Source organism: Plectropomus leopardus, chromosome 23, assembly GCF_026936395.1.
Source record: "Plectropomus leopardus strain MGB_pleo_1.0 chromosome 23, ASM2693639v1, whole genome shotgun sequence".
NCBI lineage: Eukaryota > Metazoa > Chordata > Actinopteri > Perciformes > Serranidae > Plectropomus > Plectropomus leopardus.
Genome location: NC_142198.1, coordinates 7,672,587 through 7,692,825, shown reverse-complemented (window position 1 = coordinate 7,692,825; position 20,239 = coordinate 7,672,587). Strand labels below are relative to the sequence as shown.

Below are 20,239 nucleotides of genomic sequence, written 5' to 3'. Positions count from 1 at the left end.
ATTTTGCTACTACTGTTAACTTCTGTTGTGCAATGGGCAATACCCTCCAATGATGCCACGTGTTAGAGTGCAATAGACCTACTTGTTGAATTCATTGCACCATGTGGTGCTCTCAACATCAAGGATGCCCTTTCCAAGAGAGTGCAGGTTCTGTAGGCCACAGTGGAATCTGCCCTCTATTTTCAGGAGGGAGCGGGTGAACTCTGGTCCCTGACAACCACTGAAGCATGGCAGGGCCCTCTGTTGACCATCCTTCCAACGGGCAAATTGATGCTGGCAGTCACATACCTGAGAGGAAGTAAAAGAAAATAATATTACAATTAGCCAACAATACATGCTGTCTCAAGACATATTCATGACCATGAATCACAGGCACAGAGTAAGTAAGATTCTTTTCAGAAGCCACTTTAAGTGCAGAGAAGCAACATGCGGCATCAATTTTATTTGTAAACTTTTTCCTGACGACCCTGTGTCTCATCTCTTTATGTTCTGTCAAAGGCATGAAATGTACTTGAGATGTAGTGTGCAGATGTGTGTTTGCAAATGTGTTAATGTCTCTACATGTGTGAGTGAGGGAAAATTCACCTCAAGGAGCTCTCTGAACCTCTGAATGAAAATATCAACCACCACAAAAATGCTTTTTTGGTCCAGGACCCAGCCTGTTGGAGAATACCTGAAATAAAACAGAGGGGGGAGATTAGAGAGAGACAAAGAGAGAACAAAAGTGGGGAGGAGTTTCAAGAGAAGGAAACAGAAATAAAGAGGCAGATGAGCTATTCAGTATTTTGGAAGTGAGTCTACAAAGGTCATGTTGTCATGTGTTCATAAACAAAGAGTAGGTTGTTACAGTGGCAAACAGCCATCTAGTCATGCTAATCTGAGGGCATGTTTGGCCTAAACAAACCACAATGACATTTTTTAATGACTTTTAACATCCCCACAGGTACCAAGATGACAGCATAATGAGTTCGGAGACAGGTGAGATATCTCGTACTTGTGGTGAATCTTTGAGGTGTGCAGGTAATTGTCCTTCCAGGCCTGGCAGCACTGGATACAGTCATTAAGATTTTGCTTGCTGGAGATCACGTAGCCCTCAAAGATCCTGTCAAGAGAGATGCTCTGCAAGCACAGGCGGATAATCTCATTGCTCATCTGCAACACAGCAAAAAACAAACACTTGTACACAAATTGTAAGCACTGGGGAGACCAAGCTAAAGATACTCAAACAATTCAGTCTGGAGCTGCTCGAGTGGGAGTGGGCCTCAGTGACGATGATGCCTGATCAGACTCAAACAGCTCTAAGGACATACTGACAGGTTATGTGACTTTTTCGTGGAATACATGATTAAAGACCTTAAAGTAACACATCAATTAACTGAACAAAATAGCTGTTAGGGATATGATGAGACTATTGCAGCATGAGTTAGTGTGTCTACAAGAAGTTCAAAGTAATTAAAGTAATGAAGAAAAAGCAAGAAGGCCAATAAAAAAAACCTGGTGTGACTACAGTACTACCAGGTACTCTGATCAGGGTTCCCACAGCCGAAGGCAAGAGGGATTCAAGACTTATTAAGACTTTTTAATGCCACTTGGAGTGAAATTTAAGACCAATTTAACAAACAAAACAAAACAAAACAAAGACAAAAAAACATGAATCCACATTCATTACTTAGGGCTAGGTAAAATTTGGAATATTTATTTTAACATAAAACATAACTTTTTGGTAATGTTAATGCAAGATGCGTTTAGGAAAAAAAGGGGTTACCAATTATTTTAATATTTTACAATGCAAGGTAATACAGAAAGGTGAATAACAAAATTTGACTTTCCATTTATCTTAGCGTTTTCAGGACTTTTGAAAGATTTATTAAAGACATTTTAATACCAGTTGTGACAGTTATATACTTTTTGTATATAAATTAATTCAATTCCTATAAAGATTTTAATGATCCATGGGAACCCTATCTAATGCAGTGAAATCCAGGTACCTTGCGGAAGAGACCAATGATCCTCTCGCTGGTGTTGTAGTGGGGGGAGCTTTCCCAGATGATGCGAATGAGGTTGATAATGTGTCGCAGCTTAGAGGCAACTTGGCTAGGCTTGAGCTGGGAAAGTTCTTCACAAGGCTCCTTCAGTATGGACAGGAAGGACAGGTTTGATTGGGCCTGCTGAGAGCAATACTAGGCAACACACACAGAGGAAAGACGATAATGTGAATGGTGATAATGATGATTATGATTATTATTAATATTTAGTCATGGTAACAAAATATTTCATATTGACATTTTCCAAATGTTAAGCTAGGAAGCTAGCAGCGTACCTGTATTTCCTTGGCCAGTTTGCAGAAGCGCTGGACATAGAGAGACTTAGAGAGCTCCAGGATGTTCTGGATGTGCCTGACCCCTGGCTTTTGCAGCTGCTGGCTAATGTTCAACAGCTTGGCAGAGCGAGTCTTCCAGAAGGCTATCTCCTGCAGCGGGCCACAGTTGTCTCTCTTCATTTCTTGGTCATTCAGTAGCTCCTTGATTTGATCAGTCCATTCGATCATCACAACTAAAAACAGCAAGAAAAAATGGGTGGAAGAAAACAGAAATATAGGTAGGGAGAAATAACGATGCAAGGAAAGACAAGTCAGAACAACATCAAAAAAGGTGAAGTATGAAGGAAAATGTTGAAATAAACGCATGGATTTGAGGAGAGAACAAAGTTATGAACGCAAGAAAAAAAGAAGACAAGTGGACAAAGAGAAGAATACAAAAAAAAACAATGAAAGAATTGGACTGATACAGGTGAGAGGTTATTAAGAGCCCAGCACCTACTCAAATAAAGTCTGAAAAGAGTCTGAGAAACAGAATGCCAATGCTGCAGTTTCAATGTTTTTTTGAACAGAAACTCACAGACCAAACATCTGTAAGGCTGACCTTTTAGACACAGACCCCACAGAGGTGGATGGAAAAAGAAAGGCACCCCACCCACCCACCCGAGCACCCCCCTATACAGATATACAGAACTCTGCAGACTTACTCTCCATTCTCTGTACAAGCTTCTTGTCCTTGCTGGCCTCCTCTGGGCTGCACTGGAGGCCTTCCATCGGGATGTATAGAACTGTGTTGCCTGTTTTCTTTGACACATCATCTGCTCAAAAATAAAAATATATGACTATATAACTATATGATAACATCAAACAACAGAACATATGCATGTGGCTGGGTGATGTTAGCCATCCTGTGCAGACTGCAGCAACTGACTGAAAATATGATGCATCTTGTACTTTCAATGACCTCTAACGGACCATCCTCGTATGGAGGATCACAGGCCCTACGTACCAGGGCCTATAAAAATATCTTTGCCCTCTGTTTAGATATTATGTAAACTCACCATATACATTCACTGAGGAGCTTAATTAATGGAATCAAATAGCTACACCAGAAAGATGTGGGACTCTAAGAATTAATAATCTTTAAAATGCCTTAGTTTCTTGGTGAACTGACAAATAATTGTGTCATAGAATGAGGGAAAAAAAGGATTTTTATCTAGAATATATTATCTTTATCTTATAATTTGGGAAACACAGTGTTTCCCTTATGTGGATGTATGGGCTTTGTTAACTACCTGCTACCAGAAACCAGGGGACACTTTGAATTAGATTCATTGATCCCACATCAAGGGCAAACATCCCATCATCCCATCCAGGGTCCTTTTAAAGTCATTTTCTTCAAAACCAGCTGTTCTCTCAGCTGCACAGATGGCAGCAAACCACACACCAGTCTACAGGCTCACTAAAATCAGAAAATACTAAATCTATTAGTCTATTTAATGAACGGTAGTCTAGTTGTTTTTATTTATTAATATGTTTCTACCACTCACTTACGCTATATGCGCGTTTGCAGTCAAACTGCGAAGTTCAGTTCTGTGAGCCTTCACTGATCATTATAGATCAAGTTCACAGAATATAGAAACTATGAGATTTGTGGAATAATTGCTGCTAAAAGAGAATGCTCTACACTTGTGTGAAAAAGAGTCGGAGCATAAAAACCTTAGGGGGTCGACTTTCTTCACAATGGCATACAGTGAAAAATTGGTAGAAATAGAACCCTTTCTGTTCTGTTAGACAGAAAGTGAGGGCCATCTTAAATGTTTTAAAGGCACTTAACAATCACTGCCAGTGTAGGTTCCCCTTTAATGTTTACTGTACGGAAGAGATCCCTAAAGCGTTGCGATATCAAATCATACTGAAGCAAAGATAACACTCACTCAGGAGTTTATATCATTTTAAAAACTACTGCCTTGTGTGGTGTTTTCAAACAGTGAACTGTATCTCTCTCTTCCCCTCTGAGGTACCCACCTGTGAGGCCGATAAGATAGCAGTGCATGTTCTTGGTATAGGTGTCCTTGATGTTCTTCTCCCTGTAGGTGCTGAGGGCGACTGGGGGGGCATGCAAGCAGGTCATGTCATGAAGCAGCCTCTGGGTGGGGTTGCCCTGCAATGTGCCAAACTGAACAGCCCCATCAAATGTCTCTGCTGTGATGATAGTTCCTGGCATGCGAGTAAAATAGAACAGCTGCTCTATCACCTGTTCCAATAAGAGAAAGTTTTAGGTTGGATGGTGAAGAGAAATAAAAGTATTCCATACATGGAGTTTAATTAAAAAGTGAAACAGAAGTTTAATTTTTAGGAATATAAACAAAGGTGTTTAAAAAACTTTACTCTGATGGATTGTGCAAATATGTGAACATTAAACTATTCATTACAATGTATAAAAAGGACTACAAGTGGGGAGGACAGTGTGCTTTACTTGTATGGGCATGGAGTACTCCACCCGCAGCTTGGCATGGGTGTCCACATAGACCACCATGGTCGTGATGGATGTATCCACAATATATTGATCCACAATCCTCTCATTCTCCTCTGTCCACAAGTCTTCAGTTACACCACAAGGAGCCACACAACGAATAAACAACTTCCATAGAGATGAAAAGAGAGGTCAAAAGACACAAGGAAAGAGAGAAAAGTGAAAGGTGGTTATTTAGTGGGACAATGTCTGTGCACATCACCACAAAGATATGAGACAAATAAAAATCACAAATTGAAATCAATGAATGATCCAGCTTTACCAGACGAATGGTCTTAGTGTATTCTTCCTCCATTGCTTTCAAAGCTTCCACACTGAAGCTTTTTTCTTTCTGTGAACTGACGCATGTAACATTAGGCACAAAAACACACAAGATGCATTAAATGCAGTAACACATATAGACACTAATCCATAATATTAAACTTTAACATTTTACTCTCATTATTTTGTTCGTTCTTATTAAAAAATACTAAACCCTATCACGTTTTTTTCTTCATATTTGTAACTTTTTGTAACGTTAACGTCAGAGGAAATGTATAAAGTGGCTTTTGAGTGAAGACTGTCGTTAGCTTAAAAACAGTGTAGCGTTAGCCTGCTAGCTAGCAAACTTGTAGCAACTTGCGCGAGCTTAATTCACTGACCTCTGGGGTAACAAGCGCAGCCGTTAAGTCCTGAAATACATGACGACTGCCAAATTCAACTATTTACTCTGCAACAACAGCATTAAAATATTTCATCAGTTATTCGTCGTAAGCCGCGTTAGTTTTCTTTTATCTCTTCCTTTACCAAACCTAGAGCTACGTCTCTGGTTAAACCTGTGGCTTCAGTGTGCATGTCTCCATGGTAACGTCTGGTTGCCTCGGTAACCCCGGAGTGGGGTCGCGCACGCTCACGACCGCGTGCTGGAAGAGTGTATAGGGTTTGCAAGGACGTTTTCAACACTGTTCGAGTAACATCTTGACTTATGTTGGTAGTTGCATCTTTGATGGGCTAATTGCAGTGTTTGCTGCCAATAAATATAGGTGGTATTGCACACGGTCATGCAGGTGTTCAGGTAACAAAATGACTTTACCTTAAAGGGATAGTTCAGATTTGTTAAAGTGGGATTGTATGGGGTACTTAAATACTATACGATTCTAAATATAGCATATGCTTAAACTTTGTTGCTGGCCCTAATTACAGCACTACGTGGCTTAACAGCTTCCATGACAGACTCCAGCCTTCTTCTCCAAACTTGCATGACTGACATCCACTGTATGTAATACACTGACTATGCAAATTTGTACAAGATCAATTTAAAAAATCTAAACCTTCCCTTTCAACAAACTCCATTGGCCACACAAACGCACATGGTTCAAAGACAAAAGTTACTCCAATAGGCCATATAACGCCTCTCATAAGAACATTAAGTGATAAAAGACATTTCCTTGCTTCCATGCAGATAAAACTGACCACAGCCACACATCATTTAGAAACTGCTGATTGGTTAAAATATTTTTATATGGTCATGTTTGGGGTTTCCAGTCAATTGAAAATGCTTCTTCAGCATGACTTGCCTAATTTATATGCAGGCTGCTTTTTAATTTAATCAAGAAAACCCAATCTGGCAGATCTGAGAACGAGATAAGATTATTGTGACCATGTGAACATTTAGCCTAATTTAAATTTGTTGGATTATTGTAGTGCAGGAACCTTTTAATATTGACTAACAAACTTTTGTAGCTCCCTTTTATACCTTTTTTTTAAATTTATTTGGTTGTCATACTGTTTCATGAAATCTTTCACAGCAGGTCAAGAAGAAGAACTGAAGAAAATCCCCCCTAATGCTGACTGAAAAATTGTAATGTCATTATTGATATAGATAATTTGTAAAGAGAATGAGATGCTGGAAAGTCTAGCAGTCTTACTTTACCAAATAATTAGCTGCCCTGGTTCGCCATCCAGTGGCAGATTGACTAAATTGCAGCAGGTACACAAGGGGAAAAGTGTTGAAAAAATAAAACTCAGTAAGGATGTGCAGCACGCTTCCCGCACCACCAAACCATTATTTTTCATCATATATTGTTAATGATTGCGTAATATTAATATAGTAATTTATAATACTTAGCTGATTTATGAGTAAGCCTATATATCACAGTATTTTGTGGTACTTTCCATAAGAAATCGTCCTCTTCCTTTAAGACTGCGAGTCTATCTTGCCTTTTATGTGCAATCTAAAATCTGCTGGGGAGGTACTGCACTAACTATTACAGTTAAAACACTGTAATAGTAGAAAATCTGCCAAGCAGTCCATTTCCTTTCCTGGCCACAGATGACACAGTTCCCTACAAGCCCTCTCCCCCCCCAAAAGAGCAACTGCATTCAACATCCATAGCGTGTTTAGGTGATTCGTTTGCCTATGGGCAAGAGAGGACTGGTAAACTTATCACTGATCGTGCATCTCTGCACAGGCACCATCGCATTTCTAAATTATTGCATGGCTCCTTTTCCTCCTCTCACTTAAGCATCTCATAAAAAAGTAGTGGCATCCATATATAATAAAGGTACAAGGTACAAGGTAGATTTATTGTCATTTTTCTTGAACGTGGTTTGAGAAGAAATGAAATTTAAGTTGACCCTTAATACTGCTCCATCTTTTGGCGTTGAAGGAGGAGTTGAGGAGTCTCACTGCCAGGGGAAAGAAGCTGCTTCATAGATTTGTAGCAATATGGCATTTTTCTAAAGAATAGTAGCCATAAAACATACAGTATTCTAGTAAATTTGTCAATTCTTATTCACTTACTTGACCATTAATTTGATAAATAACTCATTATAAATGATGCATCTAAAACGTTTCCACAGCTTAAGCTTTGATCCGTAAAAAAAAGCCTCAAAGTCTGATATTTTTGTTACAAGCAGGCCTGAGAATAAGCCAATTTGAATTTGAATTCTGCATGTTGCTACAAGTGGCCCCCTCCATCTCCCACCCAGCCAGAGACCACCAGTGTACATACACACACTCACACACACACACACACACACACACACACACACACACACACACACACACACAGACTTGGGTTTGATAAAGAGGCTCTTAAACCCTGAGGAAGTTCGTGTTCGGTCTTTCAGGGGGACAATCCTTACGTCTGAATACAACCTTGAACTCCAGCCCCCCTCTCTCTGGTTCCCCTCTCTCATTACTGGACCATTCTTCCTCCCGGCTCACTTTCTCCAGGGTCCTTCTCTTGTTTTTCTCTCCCTCCCTTTCAGGGGTTTGGGCTGAGTCCTTTTCCAGTGGCGAAGTCCGAGGACTTCTCTCTCACAACGCCGAGCGACTCCAAATGTCTTGTGTGCAAAGCTTCATTAGAATTCATTTGTTTGAATAGGTTCATTTCTCCTTCGGTCGCTCCCTCCCTCTGTCCTCTTTCTCAGCTTAGGGGGAAATGCATATTAGCATAAAAATATCCTTTACCTCACCTTGATTAACTGCATTGTTTGCATGTGTGTGTGTGTTATTACTGTGTGAAAGTTAGTGTGTATCTTTGTGTGTCAAATCAAGGATTGATGTCATTTTTTGAACAAAGGAAAATATTCCATTGTAGTTCAAATATTTAAGATTAGCAGTAACATAATTCCTCCTGTTGACATTAAGTGATGGCAGTGAATGGCCTGCTCAGCAAGAACACTGTTTCCCTGGTCAGTGACGTTTGCCATATGGTAAAAACATGATGAGCAGGTGGGACAGATGCACAGTCTGGACTGAGGTCCTATAGATCAGTGAATATATTGGATGCAAACACACGTGTACGTGTCGACAAGAAGGATGAAAACACCTTTGCAGACCATACATCCCTAATCTCTTCTGGACATGCTGTATAACTACTGAACATACAAACACGCATGCAGCAGAGCCTTGTGAAAAGATGAGATCCAAAATGGCCGGAAACAGAGAAGCAGGCAGGCCAAAATTAAAGCCATGAGTCTGTGAGCTCAGAACTAATGACAGGCTGCCATGCCAAGGAGGGGCGGAGAAGAGAGGGATGAAGGGATGAATAAGGGCACAGAGTCTATGAGGGGCTGTTGTTGCTGAGTAGACCAGATGAGCCTGAAGATATACGGCATCACTTAGTTAAATGAGAAACGATGGGGGAGTCGATGAGAGCCACAAATTGAAAGAAATTCCAAAAAGAGAGAGAAACGGAGAGTTGTCTTGTTTAGAAGTGGTCAGTCGGGTAGAATAGAGAAGCTCAGCTGGAGGCAGCAGCCTTAATAGCTATCCAATATTGCTGTAAAGGGAAATAGATACACACACAGAGATTCACATACGGTGCATCGAGTGGTAATAAGCCATTGGCCAGAGCACAATGAGCTCAGGGTCTTTTTCGGAAAGTGGAGCAGGCCTTGGAAGGTTTACTTTGCTTATTACACTATGATTAGTCCACAGACGGTGGTTTTGTTCGGCCACTGAGGGCCAAGGTATACTCCACCTGATGAGCAGCCACTCACACACACACACACACACACACACACACACACACACATGCAAACACGTGTCTGCATACATGCTTTCAAGAACAGCCCATAATGAGGACAGAATCAGACACTTGAATATAAACACGAACTGCCCTGACTGACCCCAGCTCAGTGGACACACACATTCCACTGAGTCATACACTAAACCCACACACACAAAAAAGATATACACACATTTGTAGCCAGAATCTTTGGTAGCCCCTTGACCCCGGCTGACAGCACCCTGTGTTCTCTCCCCGCTGTAAAGAGAGGTCCAGTGATAATGAAGCCAGAATGGAGTGTTCGGACAGAATTACAGCTGGAATGCTGCCAGAGCCCCATCACTGTGTGCATATCTGTGTGTGTGTGTGTGCAGTTGGACAGAGGAGAACAATAAGTGTGTGTCTGTGCAGCCAGGCAGTGATGGATAAACACACCTTTAATAACAGCCCAGTGAGTCAGTACAGAGACGGGCCTGCAGCTGTTTGACTGGCTAAAGAGAGTCGAGCAGATCAGTACTGATCAGATCATAAAAATCAGTTCCTTATATTTAACATTCTATCCAGGATTTTCTTTAAAAAAAAAAAAAAAAAAAAACTTTGCAGAAACTCATACAGAAGTAATCCCTCTCAGTCATCTCTTATGACCCACTGAAAGTGCCCTCTGGAATATTTTTCTGCAGAGACTGTGCTTGTACATCAACAACATCAACCTCCGAGCTTGTGAGACAAGCTTCGACCAATTTTAAGTCAAAGTGAAAAACGCTCCCTTTTTTACACTGCCTACTGTACCTGGTATTTACTGTAAAACAATTTTTTTTAGTTTATTTTTATGGGCTTTTTGCCTTTATTGATAGGATAGATCCGATCAAGTGTTAAAGGGGAGAGAGAGGGGATGACATGCAGCAAAGGGCCGAGGCCGGTATCAAACCCACGGCTGCTGCGACATGGACGTAGCCCTTTATACATGGGGCGCCAGCTCTGCCAACTGAGCCACCGGGCACCCCCTTTAAAATTATTCTTAAATTTAATTTTAGATCATTTTAAATAATCTTTTTATCTCTGCACCCTTTTTTCTACCCTTATACAATTTTTATTGATTTTTACATCAAAAAGTAAATCTTTCAGTAATTATTTTTACTTTTTATATCATTTATCTTTATTTCTTGTAAATCTGTATTCTTTATTATGTTTTTTTTGCTCTGTAAAGCACTATGAATTGCCATGTTGTATAAAATGTACAATGCAAATAAAGCCGCCTTGCCTTACCTTTTCTGTATTTACTTTGTATTTTCTGTGTTTGGGCGTTTATGGGCGTGTACCCTCACAGCACAAAGGTAAGGTGGGGGCTTTATAAAAAGGTAGGGACCAGATGCCACATTGTTAGCAGCTTTATCAGTAAAATGTTAAATGATGGCACACTACAGAAAATTTGGGTTTCCATAAAGTGTAAGTGTGTTGAAAATGGAAAAAACCCAAGAATATAAAGGCTGTAGCAGTAAGTGAAGCTGTAGCTTCCCATGTTTTGCTACCACTTTAAAAGCATTGTTTCTTTATACTTTAAATCCTGACTCAGCATTGGCTTTTTGTCTAGTTTTATTCGAGACTACTCATTCTCCAAAGAGCAGCTGTCTCAATATTATTGATCCAGGCACTACTTCATTGTAGTCTGTGTCTGCCCACTTTATGAAGTGAGATAAAAAAATGAAGGCAGCAAGTTAAGGAGTCGTGTCAGTATGAGGAGTGGGAAGTTGAGAATCAAGTTTGTAAAAGAATTAATTAAGAAAAAAGGCAGTAGTAGCCTTGGAAGATTAGAGGAATGTGTCCATGCTGTGTTTGTGTGTGTGTGTGTGTGTGTGTGTGTGTGTGTGTGTGTGTGTGTGTGTGTGTGTGTTTGCAGTGAGGATATTGTACCTTCTCCCACAGTGCTGATTCACAGGCCTCGCAGATGCGGTGAAAGGTCTCCTTCAAACTGGATGACATCACCACTAAGCCTTTGATGACTTTTTTCCAGCTCCACCAGGGAGAGACTAACAAACACAAACACACACTTTCAGCTGTCAATATGTCATCCTAAAGAAATACTTCACCCACAAAAAAAAAAAATCCTTTTCTCACATCGGGGTGAATGAAAAATCCAAAACCCAAAGCAAATTCTTGATGAATTTAAGAAAATGGGTTGCCGCATTAAACAACAAAACTACATCAAAAGATATGTTTACAAGCTCTCACACAAGTCATGCAGTATAATCAAAGTCTCATTTATCGAATCACATGCTCAGTACTTCCCATACACATTCATTTTTGCTAAAATTGTACTATTTAAACACATGCACATCAACAGTCTCATGCACAGTCTAGCAGTGTCCCTGAGCGAGCGTGTGTGTTAGAACTCCGCTCATTGGAAAGCACAGGCAGAGTTCAAACGCACACACTTGACCAGATGCTATACTTGTATGAGAATGTGTTTTGAATACAGCTATTATGGATATGTTTGGTGAGACCTGAGCATACGACAGGAAAATGTGACTGTGGTAACGCTGCATGAGTTGTCTCAAAGTGTGTAAACAGATGCTCTGGCATAGTTTTGTTAAACATGTCCCTCAATTACTCCCATTTATAAAGAACTTTCTTTATTGTTGGATCCTTTCCTCACTAAGCATGCAAAAACAAACTTTTCTTCACAAATTCAGTGTAACACAGGGTGAGCAACTGATATACAAATGATAACTTTGTGCATTAAGTATTCCTTTAACTCACATTTACAGTGGAAATTTGGCTACCCCCTGTGTGTAATCAGGATCTATTGTAATTGTACAGTGATCCGTGAGTGTTCTCACAATAGAGGAAAAAAGTTTAAGTAGAAACATGTGGTCTATCCCTCTCTGGTAACTACTGGCAGTTCTCAGAGATACATTGATGTATCAAATATTATTCCACATTCTCTAGATTATTAATATTGTTTATTCAATCAGTCTCCGGATTTCTTACCTCATGTAACGGCATGTGGCACACATCATGTAAACTTTCTATTATTTTAAACTTCACACTTACCTGAATATACATATGTCTGCAAAGTTTTTATTTAATAATGGCCACTGCCTTTTTATCACCCATTCATAAAAAAACAAAACAACACACATGGGCAAGATATATTAAACCAGGGGTGCCCAAACTTTTTTTGAATAGGGCCAGATTATATATATATATATGAATATACCTGGATGCTTCTCGCATCAAATTGGTAGTAATTTACAAAAAAATAACACCTCACAAACAAGGCAAACACAAGTGTTTCATCATTCAGTAAAAATGTAATTAACTTTCTACTGCTCCTGAAAGCAGCGGTCCTTACTGTCAACTTTATGTTTCTTTGCTGTGTCCATGTACTCAGTCCATTTGCTTTTTTACTGTCTGTTACTGTTTATGAAATCACATTAGCTCCTACTTGATGCATGTCAACAAGCTGTATTATAGTTCTGCCATTGTGTGGTTAAGGGAAAAAATGCAAAGTAATCTTGCTTAAGTAATCAATATTGTTTTGCAGTCCACAGTTTTTGCAGTCAAAAAGAATAGGTGAAAAGGCAACTCTTATGTACAAGATGAGGCATATGTTTGTCCTACCTGACCATAATAACAATAATAACATAATAACATGAATAATTTGTGGATGATACTGATGCATTTTTTTAAATCTCAAAATCCTTTCAACTGGATGACACAGAATCTTGACATTTTATTTTCTTAATTAATTTGTTTTGGCAAAAATGCATCACACAGTAGAATGAAAATATTTCAAATGAAGTAAATCAATTTTTACAACTACTTGCCATGGTTCTGTCTAAATATTTTGGCGTTCATTATGCTGAGGCATTCCTTTGGTTTCACACCTTAATCATGTCATGACAGCTGGATCAAGCGACGACAAAAAAATCCCAAAGACCTCAATTCACCTGGCGTTTTTGTAAATAACAAATTGCATTTTATCTGCTTTACCACCGGCATGCCCCAGCCTTAAATCTTTTCAAAGTGCTTGGTTAGAAATGAAGTGAGGGGACACGAGTGCCTGTGCGCATTCGTGTAAGTGATTAAATGAAAAAAAAGCAATGACTAAGTGTTCCTGTCAGTGTTTATCAGGGTGGCACTGTGTCTATATTTCCAAGTGTGTGAGAAACTGGTTGTCCACTTGGTGGTGCTGACACTCTGTGACCACCAGGAGCTTCAGCAGGGAGCTGGAGGTGGCCTCTGTCAGCTGTTGTGCAGCCGCAGTGCGCTTCATCAGAAAAATGTTGTTTTTTTTTTTACCTCAGTGGCCCAATGCATTAAGACACAAATACATATTCACATTTCTTTAAATAAAATAAATATGCTACCTTGATGCTAGGTTTTTTTCATATGACTTTTAGGAGCAGTTCATAAGCGACAGAAATGTGTGTGTGTGTGTGTCAGTATCTTACCTGAATAAGGGCGTGTTTACAGCTGCATCACAGAAGAAGCCATTGATGTATGTGGTAAGTCATCTGTTACATGACCTCCATAGCTGACGCCAGCGATGAGGTACTTCAGCACATCCCACGGAAATCTCCTTGTACTCATCCGTGTATAGACTCAGCAGACTCTCACTCACCTATTGAGAGGGGGGGGCAGCAAGGTGATGTTTTTGAAATATAAGAGACTTTGAAATATAAGACCAAAAAGTTAAGATTCTCTAGACAGTAACCATAAAGACAGAATGGAGAGGAGGACATTTTCACAAAGGCCATTAGTAGGATTTAGTCTCATACATTTGAACTAGATTGTCATTATACATTAATTTAACTGGCCCTCACTCTGACAGCATATAAAATGGCCTTTCTGCTCAAGATAAGTCTATATTGCGTTATAGAGCAGATTACTGACAAAGGAAGCATCAGCCACGCATAAATTCCAATCAATCATCGCCGTCATAACCACAACCACATCATAGTCATAGCCACTCAATCATTAAGCAGTTCCATCAACATCTTCAGCGCGCTGATGGCAGTCCATCCCAGCCATGATGGCAGATACGCCAATAACTGTCACTGTTTAACTGTTTGCTACACTGTCAGACGAGGCTCTGACTTCAAAGTCAGAATCGCTGAAGCCAAAGACAATAACCCTCATTTATCAATCTAACATGCAAAGTAGTGCAGATTTGAGAGCACAAATCATCTTATGATAGGGTTAACGTGACACGTTCTTATCACGCCGATCACAGTGTAGGAATGATTGGGCGCTGATAAATCTGGCTGCTGAAAACATTTAAAGTGCATTTAAACAGAAGATTTCCATGATCATTTCCAATGTATAACATGAAAACAACTGTATTCTTTGCTCTGAACTTTAATTACTGTATGAAAATTTGACAGCAAGCTTTTCCAATTTCTAATAGTTGATTATGTTCATATTCACTTGAAATACTCACAGTACATTGCCCTTTATTAAACAGTAGCTTTACAAGTACTAAGATTATTTTAACAATTAATTTCATTAAACACAACAAAATTCTTGACTGAATTTTTTAAAAAACATTTAATGATTTTACTAATTCCATGACATTTCCAGGCTTTTCATGACTGCGGGAACCCTGTTTAAATATTTTGCCTGAATAGATTCGGGAGTTTATGACATAGAGAGGCATCATATGACCAAGAGGAGAAACTTCTTTGAGCTAGAAATGGAAACACTGACATCCCAATTTCATCAATTGGTTCTTTTTGGCAGCCTGAAAAGTGGCATTCTAGCATGACAGCGGTCATGTTCATTCACGTCCTGACAGTGATGGTTGCAGTGTGATAACCATGGGGAGAGCGATGTTTGGGATTGCATTTCTGTCTTCCATAAATGTAGAACACTTTGCAAAAGTCTTAGGCCACCTTAAACTTTGTTATTTTAGCAAAGTTATAATGATCATACATATTTATTTCTCAGTTGTCTATTTACTAAAATACAACCAGAACATACAAGAAATATGTATATTGTATTAAAAACACAAATATTTAGAGTAATACAACTTCAAAAGTTTCAAATATGTAGTCCGACCTCCCTTTCCATTTAGCATGTCTTTAACTCTCCACAGCAGACAATATGAGATTTACAAAACTAATGTTCTGGTGTATTTACACCATGTTGCATTTAAGACATATCCAAAGCTCAACATTGATTCATCCATTGTCACAGGTGTATAAAATCTGTATGAATGGACAAAAATTCCCACAGACACACTTAATGCCTATGAATTTAGAATGAGATGTCATAAACGCTCCTGTAGGTGTAATGTATAGGTGGCCCAATACTTTTGTCCATATCGTGCACCTTCTGTTATGGTAGTATAATTCCATGTTTCAAACTAAATATTGACTTGAGTCTGAAGAAACCATTTTGTTTTGACTTTTTTGGTGTTTTCATACATTGTACATTCTTTGTTTGTATCTTAATAAAGAGACTAAGAAATAAATATATATAAATCCTCATTACAACTTTGCTTAAACAACAAATCTATGGTTGACTTTTGCACACTACTGTACATGTGCACTGTACTGTCAATTTATATTGTTTTGTTGATATTGGATATTATTTCGGACCTAAATAGAATAAAAATAGATATAACTATAATGGCTTTTGGACACCTGATGTCCACTGGTGAGGAGCTAAAATTGGAAGTTTTAGTGGGGCTTTTATACCTTTAGCTGATCCACCAGCTTGTCTAACTCAGGCATCCAGGAGAGAGAGGGGTGACTGGTCTCGGTATGGACAGCTCCTGGTGCTGAAATGATGTCTTATACTCACATAGTAGAAGAAGAGCAGATTAAACATACAGACAGGAAACGTGGGGAGCAAGAGAGAGGTACGACATGCAACAAAGGTCCCTAACCAGGATCAAAGCAGGACTGTTGCTTTGATAAAGTACGTGTCTGAACCACTGGGTTGCCTGCCTCTTTTCTTGGAAATTCTTGAGCAACATGCCTTCTTTATTTTAAGCAAGTGCTGTCTTTGACTGTATCCAAGCTTAATGAGAAACCTAATGATCAGTGAAGTGCAAAATGTACAGTATACTGCAGAGTGTAGAGGTCCTAGTAGGCCTACGTATGTGCCATGACTTGTTTTAGAAATGTAGCCATTTTCTCTAAAGTGAAGAAACTGGCTCCTGGGATGACCAAACAACAATTAGGTCAATATAAACATACAGAAGGATGTTTTATTTAAACAGTATGAAATTATTGCTCTATTAGAACATACAATGAGGAAACAGTAACGGCTGATTCTTAACTTAGTTGGTAGCTGTTAAGTTGGCAGTCAGCCGTGTGCCTCCTGTACCCATGCCATTATTGACTGTGATGCATCTAAGGAAAAGAACACGGAAGACATGGAAGGGTGAAAATGAATCAAAAGAAAGACAATAAAAATTGACTTCCCCAAACAAACACATTGCTTGATGTATAACAGTGACATTTCCCTAGTTGCAGAGAGGCGTGTCTGAAAGGCAACAAACCATAGAAACTGACAGTCAGGCCTCCACTGGTATAATAAATAGCTGCAAATCATGCTGATGAGCATGAGGGAGCAGGAAAACAGTGGGTCGATACGGTGACTGAAAGATTCATCTGAATAAACCAAATCAATCAAATATTCATCAAGTATTTTGTGCACTTTGTCAAGCGCAAATGACACTGGAGCCTAAAAGAAACACTTGAGGGAGAGAAAAAAAAAACAAAAACACTGCTAAGCAACAGAACAAATAAAAGACAGAAGAGCAGGGCGGACGACAAAGCAGAAATGGTTTGTGCCATTCTTGACGCCCTCATCTATAAAGCTCTTGGAGATAGGGGCCTGTTTCTGGAAGTGCTCGCTTATACCAGAGGCCTCAGCCAGCTCTAACAGGACTTCTGCTGGGCGGAAAGACGATCAGAGTGTTGCTGCTGGATTTGTCCACAACCTGGGGAGAGGAAAAAGAGCAGAGTCAGCAAAGGACAAAGAATGGATGAGCAAACAAGGTGCAACTCTCTTGACACCGAGTGGAAACAATGTGATGGACTTTGTGAGATCCATACAGAATTACACGACACTGACAGACAATGTCTGTTTATTTTAAAGTTGATACAGTTCTCAACTTAAAACTCAACAGCTGAGACTTACAGCACCATTGCCTCAGTCTCTAGTGGCCATTTTAGCCATCAAATTGGGGCTTATAGTGGAATGTGAGTGGGCTCAGTCAGACAGGCAGAAACAAAGAGAGAGCCAGCAACACGGATAGAAAGGAAGAACAAGACAGCAGAAGAGACACGGATAGATAGGATAACAGCTGACACTCACAGCTTGTAGAGAAGTAGAGAGCGGGCGGCTTTACTAAGTGGTAAACAATAAACAATGAGGGCGGTAACGCAGAAGGAGATGCCGTGCTGACGCAGAGGGCTCAAAGCATCTTCTGCAGCTCATTACAGCTATCATAAGAATTACCTAGAACGTATTAAGAATGACCCAACTGTGGAGATGCCAGTGATTAGACAAATGGGTCCTATAAACTATCACTCTGAGGTAGCTTGTAACTTACAGCCTGAGTCAAGTGGTTAGTAATAGGAAGAGAGAATAGGATGAGGACTGTTTTGCACATTCCTGACTTTTTAATTAGTTATGGAATTATGCTTAGTTGATTTTTGCTATGAAGGCATGAAGGTATGTATGTAAGCACTGCTGTTCAAGTAGGTGCATATAGTTTTCTTATAGTTTTTGGTAGTTTTTAAAAATTATTATTAGTACTATTACTATTATCATTTCATTAATCCATTTCTTTTTTTTAATTGTTGTTCTTATGAAACTAAGTGGAAAAGGTAGCGAATACATGATATAATAAGGGTATGGAGAAGGAGAATTGGGTTTGAAAGGGTTAGCGTGTTAGGGTTAGGGTCCAATAAGCTTTACTTAACTTATTGTATTTTCCGTTGCGGATATGTAACTGTGAAACTTTCATGGAAGTCGCTGAGTTAATACGAGTCACGAATCATGACCCTACATCATTAACTGAGCTAGATAAACACCAGACTCTCCTCTAAGCTGAGGGGAGAAGAAATCTTGGCAGCGGCAAAATCCTCCTGTGATCACATTAATATTGAGCTCAACTTTGTCAAATCTAATTCCCACTGATGGAATAAAGTGAAGGAAGTGAGTGACACATATCCACAAACCCACACACTCGCTTGCTCTCTTCTCCCTTCAGTCAAGCAGCCATGAATAGATCCTTAGTTGTCAAAAAAAGTGGAGGAGAATACATGTATTCATCATCACCAGGGTATAATATATACACACTGGCAGGGGGCTGTTTTCTTAATCAAATACAGAAAGCATACAGCTGTTCTCCATTGTCAAGCAAAGCCTTGAAACTTTTCAGTGCACAGCAGGAAACGCACAATGAAGACACCAACACACACACAAGCTGCCTTTCTCAAATACTTATACACCTGCTCTCACACCTGACGTCAACTTTATTGCAGCTGGTGGGAAAATTATTCTCACTGCCCCAGTAAAACAATACAACCCTGCAGCAGGGCACACAAACCTGGTGGTGAAGGTCGAAATTGGGCAGCCTATCCCGCTCTATGATGCCCCAGCTCGTCGTCCATCTGAACTGCTTTTCAACATCAAGTGGTCCTCATATGTCCGCCCAATTCAGTTTATTAATTAAGACACAAAACAGTCAAACAGCTTACATCTTGTCCATGGATACTGAAAAATTTACTGGAAAGAAAAGGTAGGTATGTAGAGGTTATCTTCAGACTGACGTTGGAAAACACATTGCACATGATGGGGCTGTCTTTGCGGGGAAGCGTAACTTTTTTATGCTTCTACATTTGAATACACAGTGGAATTCGTCTTGGGGCATTAAGTGTGTGTTCCAAGTCTTTGAAAATAAAAGATTGCTCTGTTGGATTATCTCAAATCAAATCAGATGAAAACAAGATGTCTGTGTGTGTTCTGTGTTTTCTTACCAGTCCTCCTCTGAGGAAGACGCTGGACTCATCCGTGTTGAGTTGGCACGCGTCTGGAAGCTGAAGAGCAGCTCAGACGATGGCACAAGTACCTGCAGAGAGTAAATACACACAGTGTGATGTACAGTGATGCTAAAGAATCACTGTATATCTCTAAGGACCGTGCACCCAATTGCCACAGGAATCTGAGCGGTTGAGAAAGAATAACAATACTATAAGTTGAAAGTACATTTTATATAAATAGTGTTTCGGAAAACAGCAGGTCCAAAGTGCTTCACGGTTAATAATATAATTGCTTAATAGTCCACAGCTTGAAAACAGCAGGTAAAATACAATTCAAAATGGAAACAGATACTCAGTTATACAAGAAACATAACAAACAAAACAGATTTAAAAGACAAAACATAATGAAGTGAATTACAAGCTTATGAAGATGCCAGCCTTTATAAGCTGCTTTTTAAAAAGTTTTTTTAAATGTGGTACACACTCAGCTGACCTGACTGTGAAGGAAAGGTGATGCCATAGAGCTATTGGAGCTAAAATGATATGTAGTATGGTCCCTCTTTGTTTTGAGCCTGGACCATGGGATGTGTAAACTGACAGATGATCTGAGTAATCTTGGTGCAGAGTACTGGATTATAAATTCAGATATATAACATATACAGATTGTGCAGTTACTGCAAGAACATAGTATGCCATGTTGCAAGATCAAAGGACACAAGTTATACTCCAGATTTCCTAGGTTGGATCTAAAGTTAATGTCATGTGACTCCTTTTCTCCTCCAGACTGAAGTCATCATTTATGTTAAAAATTCATGACACAATCCTGAGTTACTGCATGAAGGGAACATGAGGCTGCTGTGTGTTACATTACATTTGAAGAAATCAT

The 20,239-nt window shown here is 39.5% G+C and overlaps 1 protein-coding gene and 1 long non-coding RNA gene across 3 annotated transcripts in view; both read right to left on the bottom strand.

The window, feature by feature from the left end:
- Nucleotides 1-11,378, bottom strand: part of dnah2 (dynein, axonemal, heavy chain 2) — an 80,293-nt gene extending 68,915 nt beyond the window's left edge. The window contains exons 1-10 of one of the 2 annotated variants that reach the window (XM_088073712.1): nucleotides 11,261-11,378; nucleotides 5,116-5,191; nucleotides 4,797-4,961; nucleotides 4,346-4,574; nucleotides 3,025-3,135; nucleotides 2,321-2,553; nucleotides 1,989-2,180; nucleotides 995-1,152; nucleotides 586-673; nucleotides 83-288 (exon numbers count right to left, since the gene is read on the bottom strand). In XM_088073712.1, coding sequence (XP_087929838.1) covers nucleotides 83-288; nucleotides 586-673; nucleotides 995-1,152; nucleotides 1,989-2,180; nucleotides 2,321-2,553; nucleotides 3,025-3,135; nucleotides 4,346-4,574; nucleotides 4,797-4,961; nucleotides 5,116-5,148 — 1,415 coding nt within the window. In that variant the 5' untranslated portion in view covers nucleotides 5,149-5,191; nucleotides 11,261-11,378. Of the gene's footprint in view, nucleotides 1-82; nucleotides 289-585; nucleotides 674-994; nucleotides 1,153-1,988; nucleotides 2,181-2,320; nucleotides 2,554-3,024; nucleotides 3,136-4,345; nucleotides 4,575-4,796; nucleotides 4,962-5,115; nucleotides 5,192-5,494; nucleotides 5,668-11,260 lie in introns of those variants that run through there. The other variant, XM_088073711.1, reaches the window with a different exon arrangement.
- Nucleotides 11,379-13,809: 2,431 nt separating this feature from the next.
- On the bottom strand, nucleotides 13,810-19,027 carry LOC148185631 (uncharacterized). The gene is made up of 4 exons (XR_015775764.1): nucleotides 18,921-19,027; nucleotides 17,224-17,303; nucleotides 16,051-16,710; nucleotides 13,810-13,973 (listed from the first exon to the last, which is right to left on the bottom strand). It is a non-coding gene; the product is annotated as an uncharacterized LOC148185631 (long non-coding RNA).
- Between the last annotated feature and the right edge of the window lie 1,212 nt (nucleotides 19,028-20,239).